The 12,194-nt window shown below is 29.1% G+C and overlaps 1 protein-coding gene across 4 annotated transcripts in view; it reads left to right on the top strand.

Annotated features, from left to right (window-relative positions):
• Positions 1-674: 674 nt before the first annotated feature.
• LOC123293984 (glycogen synthase kinase-3 beta-like) overlaps positions 675-12,194 on the top strand; it is a 105,618-nt gene continuing 94,098 nt past the window's right edge. Inside the window, exon 1 of one of the 4 annotated variants that reach the window (XM_044875022.1) lies at positions 675-1,060. In XM_044875022.1, the coding sequence (XP_044730957.1) occupies positions 976-1,060 (85 nt within the window). In that variant the 5' untranslated portion in view covers positions 675-975. The remainder of the gene's footprint in view (positions 1,061-12,194) is intronic. The other 3 variants (XM_044875023.1, XM_044875024.1, XM_044875025.1) reach the window with 3 other exon arrangements.

A 12,194-nucleotide genomic window follows, 5' to 3' on the forward strand; every position in this document is an offset into this window, starting at 1 on the left:
TTTTTAAAAAGCACATAAATATAGGAAGTTGCGTATAAAAATATATTTGAAATTCCAGTCCTAGTATATTTACCATTTATTTAATCAAAAAGTCCGAATCGATTTTACTCGTATTTCAACAGGTTCCAAACTCTTTAATGCTCAAAATTGAATGTTCATTTACTAAATGCGATAAATTTTTAACTTGGTGTACAAAGTTTATGAAAACAAAAACATGAATGGATTTATTTGTTCCTAAATATATGGTTTCTTCTATTTCCGTAAATTCTAAAAATATGGAGTCCAAAATTTCACAGGTCATGAATTTTAAAATAACAAAATAGATTGAATTATTTTAAAATTTAAGGAACATAATAAGTGATTGTTAGTATAATACATGGATCTTTATAACCTCCATGGTATAATATAATATATGATATTCCATAAATAAGCAGGAGATTTTATAATTACTCTTAATTAAATTGATATTTGTTAAAAATAAATCTTTTAAATTTGAAATTTGAACCAATTTAAACACTGCCTTAAAAATGTATTATCGATTGAGTATAAACATTTATTTAGTAACAAATATGAAAGAGTGGTGGCAGTAATATAGCTTTTATATTATTTGATTAATAAATTCTCGGGTGACATCGTACCTGCCAAGCTGATTGTGATTGGTGACGACTTTTACCGAATGGGTCAATGTCTGAAGCATCTAAAATTGTTAGTGAGGTGAGGACTGTCTTTCTTTTAAATATGATTTAAATTGTCTATATTTGTGTAAAAATGAATTCAAAATATCAGTAATAAGTGAATAAGTTTAGTGTAACGTGTATTTTAAAATTGTGTATTATCTACATGAACAATTGTCTAGTGAAAATAGGCTAGAAAGACTGGCAGAGGAGCCATCGGTCGGAAGTTCGTGAGCAAGGGTGTTGCAAAGAAATGTGATAGTTCTATGAAGTTGACAAACGTCTTATATTTATTATAGAAATGAGCGGGCGCCCCAGAACAACGTCCTTCGCCGATGGCAACAAGCAGCCGCCAAATCCTCCATTAGGGGGTATGAAATTATGCAGTAAGTGAAAAAAATAATTCAAGTACAGTAGTTTAGTTGATCCTATCAGGTCGGGCCTTTGCTCACCAGTTCAGCGCGAATGACGTCGCTTACCGAATCACCGCGTACTGCGCTGTCCCCGTTCCCTTCCTGCAACATGGCGCAGTATTCACATCTCAATAATGATTTGGACGTTTTAGTTAATGACATGACATTTTAATACGTCAAATGTCTAATTCTACCTACATAATAATTAATGTATGAAAAACTTAAAAACAATTAATTCCCTACAATTTATGTATGCCATTTTAATTTGTACCAAAGATAACTTATGACGAACCAACAAGTCGACTATGTAATAAACGTATATCGAGCTCATTTCTTATTAGAATTTATTAACTGCGTACTTATCAAAAAAAGATTTGTTTTATAGATGAGAACTATCCGTATCCACTCTCATTTACCAAAATATCCAAAAAATTGTAGAAGAGTTCACTGCACCTGCCCATACGTTCGATGATATGTGCTCTGGAATGAGAATGAGTTCGTCTTGATTTCATATTATAAATATTTTGTGTATTTTTTTTTAACTTGAAAATATTATCTACATTGTTCATTTTATGTTGCATGGCTTCTTCATTTAAATACCATATGCATTTGGAAAAAAAACGTTTAGTTAATTTTTATCAAACTATTAAAAAACAATGTTTTTATTCATAATTTTTTTATTTTGTGTATTTTTTTTTTTAAACAACGTATGTATGTCAATTCCACCTGCATATTGTATTTTTTTTAACTACGTGTAATAGTGTAATTTTAAAGGTTATTACAGTTACTAAGTCCAACTAAACAATTATACAATTTACTGTGTATGGAAAAAAAAGTTCTATTTCTTATTCATTAAAACGATCATTTTTCAATCAAAAAGCATTCTATAAGTTTTCTTTGTTTGGAATCAGGTGTTCTCATATTATATTGATAATACTAGTTTTGTAACCTACATGAATACTTTACTTCATTTCCAACTAGATAATGATACAGGGTGTGACTGTATTATGCGCTATTATCTAATATCATATTTTCAATTTAATCTGTAGAGAGCATTGTTTTCCCGTTTTTATATATAAATATTTTGGATTTAATAATTTTTATGTTTCCGTATTGTGTTTGTTACAATGATCCGACGCATTATTTCAAATTTTATGTTACTCCTAATCGCATTTGAGTAATATAAAATTTATGTAAAATTCAGATTTCATTGTTTATCCAAAATCAAAATCGTCAAATGAATTTCAAAATTAAACATCATTTTAACATAATTTGTGGATTGAGCAGAGAATTATTTGCTTTTTTTATACGATTGGGCGTAAATTTTAGTTATTAATAATTGTTAAAATATCGATTTTCCGCATTTGTTGGTACAAATTTTAGCCTATGGTTATTTAAATCAAACTATCTCTGTAACAGGAACAATCACTTCTTGCTACAGGAAATTACGTTAAAAGAAGTATTCACTCAGAAAATCGAAATTTAATGGTATTTTTGAAATTAATTAAACTTAAATGTGTGTGCATGTGTGTGGTTTCTTTCCAGTCAAAATCTTTATTGGCCAAAACCAATATGAAGTGTTTTGAATTAAGTTTTGCTGGATGTTGGCTTATTTTTCGCTATAGAAAATTTATTCTCAAATAAAAAAGTTCAAGAGTAGCTTTGCCCGACCATAAATTTTTTATTGATCGGCTAAGACTTTTGGCAGATAAAGGAAATATGAAGAGACTTTGTCATTCGATTTTCAGGTAAATTTGACGGAAAGCAATCGTTATCGAAAATTATTTCGATGAATTACTCGGAAAATCGATGGTTTGCGCCTTAAAATATCCCTCTTGCTTTTTCTGGAAAATAAAAATGCATCCTTTATTTATTATTCGATTTGCTGATAGTAAGAAACGAAGTTTAATTTTTGGGTATATATAATAAAATATGGAGAGGTTGTTGAGGTAATATTTCTATAAATGTCTCATCCATCGTGTTTTGTGAGAAACCTGGATCAGAATTGCAGTGGGCGTGGGTATGATTCTCGCCCAAGTAATCTATTACAATTTTTGCTTCGATTATGATTTCCATCGCGCCATCATTTAAATATATGCTGTTCAGACATTGAAAATCGATCATGGTCGTACCAAACGCTCCTCTAAATATTTGAGACTTCTTTTAGAGCGCTGAGAAAATGCATGGAAAAATTAAAATTTATGAATATTGATCGAAAATGATTTTCAAATAAAAAGATAATTTAATAAAAAAAAAAACAATAAATCATCTTATGCTTTAACTTTAACCCACACTGGAAAGAGCGAGATGACCCTTATTCGACGTTAAATACTGCAATTTTCGCCAAGGTGCGCTGGACAATAGGCATTCCGTTTTTTTAAGATTCTGTAAAATAAACAAACCGATTAAAAAATTATTTTATCCACCCGTTCCTAAGACCGTACATTTATCACCACTAACCTCTTCATTAAAAATTGCGGGAAGTTTCAACCCTCCTCCCCTACGAAATCATTGTTAGGGGATTTTTTGATTGCTGATCACGAATCCGAGGACTAAATTCGACAATAACACACTCTACCAGTACGGGATGCATGTTATTTTTCACAAAAAAAAACTATTTTTTATGTGATAATTGAAATGTAAGTATTTTGCTCCCGATCAACGACCAAACCAATCCCTTAGGAGAAATTCTCGCAACAAAATGCTTATATTTCAATTTACAGCGAAAAAAGTGAGTTGATCGGCCAAAAATGGCACGAATTCCGAAATGGGGTGTGTTATTGTTTGTTGTGGTGATAAACTTTCCTAAAGTCCTAAACGTAGTAAAAAGATATTTTTAAATCGATGGTGTCCGACAAATTTGCCGGATTATTATTCGATTATTAAATGATTTTTACATTTATTATTCAATTATCTTCTTATTTGAATAAAATTCTCAATGAAAATACATCTCAATTTTAAAATTGCAGCACTATTAAAGAGAAGTTCCCGGCTATGATATATTTTTAGGGAAGTTTTTTGACACGATCTTGACACCCGCCTTTTAAATTTCGAGACTTATTTAAAAGACTAGCCCCAGACCTATGAAAAGTAAGTTATCCAATTAAATTAGGTTACACACATACACACATTCTATTAAAATAAAAAATAAAATAGTTTATTGATTTTAAAATAAAATCTGAACTTACATGAATTGCGTTGCATGGATATGGATATTATAAATTTATATTCACAACTTTTAACTAAGTATTTATTTATTATCTATAACAAATATTTGTTTATTCTTACTTTTTTTATTAGTATACAGTGGAATTTAGAATTAGCGCCGCACCGCGTCGTGTTCTTTGAAACTTTTTTCATTCCTTTTTCTTTGATGATAATTTAATAATCTTTTTTTATATCATGTATATGAATTATAGCAAGGTATACTAAGTTTAGCCTCAAGTTTGTAACGTTTAAAAATATTGATGCTACGAACAAAATTTTGGTATAGGTGTTCATAAAATCACCTAATTAGTCCATTTCGGGTGTCTGTCTGTCTGTCGTCTGTCCGCCTGTCATCGCGATTACTCAAAAACGAAAAGAGAAATCAAGCTGAAATTTTTATAGCGTGCTGAGGACGTAAAAAGTGAGGTCGAGTTCGGAAATGAGTAGGTCAACTGGGTCTTGAGTCCGTAGGATCCATCTTGTAAACTGTTAGAGATAGAACAAAAGTTTAAATGCAAAAAATGTTCCTTATAAAAAAATAAACTTTTATTTCAAACATTTTTTCGTAAACATCACTGTTTACCCGTGAGAGCGCAAATTATGCGCAAATTGTATAGTATGTATTATAATATGGGTATATCAGTTACCTTTGTGTGACATGTATGTATGTGTAATGTGACAGATTAATCAACACTGTCTATACATGGTATTTCAACAGTTAACTCAGTCAATTGTTTGTTTTCACTTGTTTATTTATTTTTTCTTTTAAATTTATTTTAAGGCGTTTCGATACCAAAACGAAAGTGTTATCAATAATTTGATAAAATTTTACCTGTTAATTAATGAGTATTTAATAACGTCTTCTGTATAAACTTCAAGTCGATTCTTTGTACGGTTTACAAGAAAATAATTATTTAAAACAGCCCTTTTTACATGGAGGTATATAGACAAGTCGTAATAAATGTTGGCTTTTAGTCAATAAGTGTAATTCTTCAAGCTATAAGCTTTATAATCATACTAAAATTAAGAACTTTGTCATTCTCATTATTAAGAAATTGGTTTTCTCATTATTCCCCTGAGTGATAGCCTATTTTTAAGCATTTTTAGGAAATAGTTTTTGACGAAGAATGAGACGATAGAACCTTTTGAGAATGTAAACAAAATTCAAAGAAAAATCTTCCTTGGAACGGAAGTTGTACCACTCCGAAGACACTCATCTCAAAATAAGGACGCTAACTTCCTCCATGATTTCGACTGATTCACTTATCTGAAAGATTAAAACAAAATAGCATCTAGAAGTACAAATGCATCGAATGAACTAGATTCAGGTGAAAATATGATTTTTGGCAGACTGCTAAAAAAGGAAATTCAAATGTCATGATTTTTTTTATGTTTTCGTTACGAAACAAATAGAAATACTTGGAACTTTTGAGTGATTATAATTCATGTACTGAGCCTGCCTATACCTTATATCTTTCAAGTGAATCGGTTGAACCGTTCTCAAGTTATGATAGAGGAAAGTTTAAAAACACATATGTCATGGGAATATTATGATTGAGTGGACAAAAACCCCCTCCCTTCCCAAGCAACTTTGAAAATTTTCAAGTTAGATATTTATTGAATTTAATATAAAATACATTAAAAAACCGATCATTCCGATATTACGGATCAAATTTATGTATTTTCATAGAAAATATTTATCTTATAGTCGAATGAATTAGATTTTTGTAACTTTCGGGCTTAAATTAGTCCAGAAAATCCAAAAAGGTAAACATCACATCGATACTACTGAACACCATATATGAGCCCCAATTGACTAAATTTATTCCAGTGTTAATTTTACCATGTTTGGATATTTCTGCATTCTTGTATTATGGTAACATGTTTCACATTTTATTGCTTAAGCAACAAACATTATTAATTTAATATTGATAATTCGTGATATGAATTTTAAAATTCGCATTGTTGTCAGAAGGTTTTGATGTATACAAGGTGCCCGTGACTCGGTGCGCATAGCTCAAGAGTGTATTTTTTGAACAATTTTAAGTCAAAAGTGCGTTATATATTTTTGTCCAAAACCCAAAGTAGAGGCATTGTTGAGTAACGTACTGTAATTTTTGAATTCAGATGTATAGATTAAAATGGCGCAACCTGTATATAATTAACAATATCACACCATAAAAGTTAAAAAAGTTTTAATACTTTGTTTATAATTATTATTTTTTTAATATAACAAATATGCTTGGTTTTTCATTTTTTGTACATTTTTTGTTTACTTAAAAAATTATTATATGGTTGCAGTGAGTAATTTTATTATTTAGAGATAAAAATGTTTAAAATCATAGTTAGAGGCTTAAACGTACAACGTTTTTAGTTAAAACACAAAAACTAAAAAATGAATTTGTATAACTTTCTGTGGTTGTGTGTATAATTTCTGGGTAATGGAGCTGTGGCGGGTTTATATTTATAGAAAGATTGTGGTTATTTTGTGTTCAGTATTATGAGAATATACAGCGTGTCTACTTAAGTTGGCTCCATATGGAAAACTTGTTTATTATAAGGTTTACAAAAAAAAAAAAAAAAAAAAAATTATATAAAAATTTCTGCTTTCGAAAATATTAATTTTTACTTCAATCATTTTAGGGTTTCACCTCTGAATATATTAATCTGAATATATTAAATTTTTGTACAAATCTTTATTTTAATAGTATAAATGTCGTCTGAAAAGTAGCATACGATCACGTGTACGCGTCTTTAGATATCCAAGGTCAATGATCGCAAAAATTAATTTTTTAGAAAATATCTCGTTTCCTTTGCCTTCAATCGTATTTACATTCATTATAAAAGAAGTAAAGGATAAAATTTTCTACAAATTTCGCCTGAAATTTTTGTACGTTGAATCCTTTTTGAAATAGAGGGCGCAGAAGATGGTGTGCTCAGCTTAACGTACTTTAATGGGCTACAATCGTGAATCCCATCTAATATAATCTACCATCTAATTATTTTCACGTAAGACTGTCAACAAATATTAACATTTAAAAAAAATGTTTTCACAAAAACTTACACCGTAAAGTATGATCGAAACTATACGATAGATAAAGACTTAAAGTATTATAAAAAAATTATTTTTCCTTGTAATCTAATATTTTCGAATTAACATTGGCGGCGAAAGGACCCTCTTAAATGTTGTATCCGGATGAAATGTTAAAGAGAATGTGGCGTCGGGAATTAGGGTATTTCTGCTCCACTTTATAGGCGTAAGTCGAGAAATGCAAGTTCGCATGAATATGAGAAGTAAACTGAACCAATTTTGAAGATCACCTCCAAATTTTTCGTTTTTTCGGACACGGAATTTTAAACTCGGGCATAGCTGAGAAAACTCTCTATTAAATTACCTTTCAAACGAAAAAATAAAAATAAAAATAAGATGCCACAGACAGACAGGCAGACTCAGGCATACCGGTCAAATTTATAACACCCCTTATTTTAGTTCGAGCGAGGGTTACAAATATTTCAGGTCATCATGTCCCATGATATAAGAGACTGAATTATTAACGTCCTTATGCTGGTCATCAGATGATATGACGTTGCATCGGTTGCATATACAATGTGTGTTACAATGTATGCATTTAAAATGTGTACAGGTGTTACTTACCTTTTGTATATAAATAATATACATGTCTGTCTGTCTCTCTACACCATATATTATACAAATGCATACAATCATCATTTGTCAGGTGGAATGGATTCAAGTAAGAGTAATACTAACAACTGTCATATATTTTATATAACTATTATGGCAAATAGAGGGTTATTTTAATTGACGGGAAATAAGTAGAATTATTCTAAATTCAAATATGGTGCAAAAACTTTTAATGGTATTTTAATGGATACAAAAAATTGTGAATTTAATTTTACAGCGTTTATTATTTATTTACTTTTTTATTTTTTTATTCAAGTTTACGCAATTAATCCAAATCAAATTTTTTTTATTCATATTCAATTGTTGTTCTAATTAAATTCTTGAAATTCATCTGTATTTATTATGATAAGTTGATTTTGCTTCATGAATTGTATTTATTGGTACGACCATGTCGAAATCGTCACATTGGTAAGACAATAATCTTCACCTGTCGTATGTGGAAATCGTTGAATGTTACAGCTCTTCTTATATTATCTCTATGCGTTGATGTTATTCTAACATACTTTTTAAATAGTTTAATTGACCTTTAAATAGAACTTCAGTCTCCGAATTACTTTTTCCTGATATTCGTTTGGTTTTTACAAACGAAAAATTTAACATAAACTCACGTGTTTCAGTTATACACCAGTAGTCAATTAGTCGATAAATGGTATAACCTCGGTACCAAATAGAGATAATAGTTTATTAAAATAATGATGCTAACAATGTCAAAAATAAATTCTTTTTTAATAAATATATTCGTACAAGACACGACTGCATCCGATTTGCATTTATGAATATCCATAAAAATCCTTCATTTATAAAACTTGACAACGCCATAAGAAAATTGAAGACGGTGAATTTAGATTACTACTAGCAAATATCCGCCCGCTTTGCTTCAACTTTTAAAAGAAAGACTACCGTGTTATAGCCTCCACTTTCCTTGACCTCACTTATCCTCCCTTTTGTTTACAATATTATGGATTTATCGATTGTGTTGAGCTTTACTTTGTGGAATTGCATTTTAATAATTAAAATATACACGTAATATATTTAAAAAAAATTTTTATTATACTTTGCAGTAATCCCCTATAATATTTTAAGATTTTTTTAATAAAAATCGATTGTGACAATTGTTTCGTCTTGATTTAAGACATTTTCAAACAATAAATGAATTTGGAAAATGAATTTAATTATTATGGATTTAAATTTGTTGGCGTGAGACCCTAATTTTAAAAAAAGTGAAATTTAGCCGGTGATATTCGCTGATAATGTAACTTTCTACAGATTAAATATTTTTTAAATTCGGTTTAGAATTTAATTCACAATTGACGAATATCAACTTCGATGCAAATAACTTTTTCTACCTCTTTTTAACCCCGTTAGGGTAAAGCATTTTATAGGTTTATATTTCTTTTCTTATTGATCTTAAGTAGAAATTAAGCACTACGCCTGGTTCTTGAGATTGTTTGAGTTAGTTGCGTTCACTCTAAGACGCAATCCCAGAAAAGCTCCGAAAAGACTGCTTTAATTGGCGGGAACACATTTTTGATTTGAACAATTAAGTCTCAAGGGGTGGTTATTCTTAATTTGAACAATTAAGTCTCAAAGCGGTTGATTTACGAACATTTTACTTTAAATACGTAGATTAATTTGTACATTAAGTTATTTAATTTGTAAAATTATGCAATTATGTTAAAAGTTTATCAAATCATTTATTCTTTTCTCAGGTAAGGTAATATAAACCCACCCTGATTAAATAAACTCGATAAGCATATCAGGTTTAATAAAACTGTTTATTGTTGAAGGACATACAAGTCATGTTCGATACATGTTAGCTCAGATGTTATTCACCTCATTCATAAAAGGTATTTAAATTTGAATTTTAAAACTAGTTTCAATGACTAAAAAACATTATGAAATTTCAATAAATTTTGATAATTTCTATTAATTAATTAAAATAATAATAAATTGTGTTATAATTTCCAAAATTTTAATTACTTGTGTACTAAACAGAAATCAGAATTTCATCATGAATTTCATATAAGAATTTCAAATATTATCTTTAAATTTTATTAGTATTTAATATTTCAACTTCGAATAAAAAGGTAATGAAATTCAGCTCATTAGATAAACATTTTATCTTCAATCAAAAGTTTGTTGCAAAAAAATAAAACCGACTTCAAGAAATGTACAAAATAATGTTAAAATAAAAACTATCAATAATACTCTTGTTAGCAGTTAATTGATTTAGTTAAGATTTTGTAATGGTAATCTACTGAGGTTTTTATTTCTTAGGTGTAACCCAAAAAGAGAGTTCGTTAGCTGTGAAAACAGAAGTAATGGTTCTTTTTTTTTAGAGGTTCACATCTTTAAATTAAAATAAAACAAAGAAATATATGTTTAACTATTTTGATACCCGACCGCTTCGATGGATTTAAAAGTAAAGACTGGTAAAGACCACCGTGTTATTGCCTTCAACTTCCTTGGTCTCATTTATCCCCCTTCCATAACACTCGAAATAGGGATAGGGATTGTTTTACACAGGTTAAATATATGTACAGTTTTCAATTTTTTTTTTCAATATGTACAGTCATAATTCATTGGGTAAATCAGAACAGATGGCCATGAATGTCATAATTCATTGGGTAAATCAGAACAGATGGCCATGAATTGTATTTTTACCATTTTTACGTTTATCATTTTTATAGAAACATTTATGGTTAAAACTATGCTATTAGAGAGCGCAGTAAAATGTCACGCTTTAATTAATATATATATATTTATAAATTATAGCTCATATGTTAGTCTGATATTATTTTCGAGTTTCAATGAAATTCATTTAGTTGTTTTTGCGTGTAAGCATAAAAAAAACAACCTTACTGCCACTTTTATAATATACAAGGTGCCCTCGTTGACCGCCCATTAGAAGTTTATGGAAAACCAGACATAATAGAAATCTTAACCTTGGTATTCCACCATAACTGTTTGTGATATATCCGCCTAAAATATTTTCAGATTCGTGACAGTTCCGTTTATACCGGAAGTTGACCCTAAAATCGTTTTTAAATTTATTTTTACATAACTCGCTTAAGTCAATAATTCTGAGTATCTTTTATAATAAAGTAACCAACCTTAATCGTTAAGGTTTTCGAGATAAACGATATTTATTAGAAATTTTGCAGTTAATAGACGTGTTGTAAAAAAGTTGTAACTTCCATGCTAAATTAGGTAGAACCTTCATATCTGGTTTATTTAAGAGCTATCGGTTATCAAACAAAAATTGTTGTTAATAAAAAAATGTGAGCCTCTAAAACAACGCCTTTTTCGACTAGACATGGGCGAGTTATTTTAAGTCGAAATCACCATTGTTATAACTTTATTGTGTGCCATAAACTTTATTGTGTGTCTCTTTATCCTAGTCCGCATTGCTCATAGAGGAGGAAGCGAGACGGGTATACGAATCTTCTACCTATCTTAGTTTATTTTATAGTAATGAGATAGATAGAAAAGAAAAGTTGTCTGTTTGTCTTACTCGTATATTTGGTTGTCATTGGTTAGGTTATCACTGTCTTTCTTGTATGTTAGTTACAAAAGTCTGAAGAACTCTGAGCTACGTTTACCCATGCCTGTTTTAGACAAACATTTATGTATTTATTTTATTAAAACTTAATAATTAAAAAAAATTTTGCGGATATATGTAATAAATGTTGAACATGAAACAGGCTTTCTTTTAAATCATAAAAGTTAACTTTTAAAAATATTCTTAATATTTGTTTTTAAAATTTTGAAATTTATTGTTATTACCCTACAACAGAGAGTTCATAAGAATATTTTTCTTATATTACAACAGAGAGACAGAACTAGGTCAAATATATATAAAGAAGTCATTCCTTGTTCACGTTATAATCATGTCCTATATTATATTATTTTATTATATAAAATGGTTTATTGTACAAATTCACAAAATTTCATTCGAAACAACTTTACAAGTTTAAATATTAATTATCATTATTCATATTATTCATGAGAAAGCTTTATATGTCAAGTCAAGTACGTCGTATGTAATTTTAAGCTTCTTTATAACAAGCCCATGCTACAATTTTTCGTGGGAAATAACAATAAGTAATTTCAACATGATCCCATCAGGAATCATTTTGGAAAAGTTGCCCCTATAAGTAAAAGTAAGTTTATAAATGTGAGAATATAAATGTTACT

Source organism: Chrysoperla carnea, chromosome 2 (assembly GCF_905475395.1).
Source record: "Chrysoperla carnea chromosome 2, inChrCarn1.1, whole genome shotgun sequence".
NCBI classification, from domain to species: Eukaryota; Metazoa; Arthropoda; class Insecta; order Neuroptera; family Chrysopidae; genus Chrysoperla; species Chrysoperla carnea.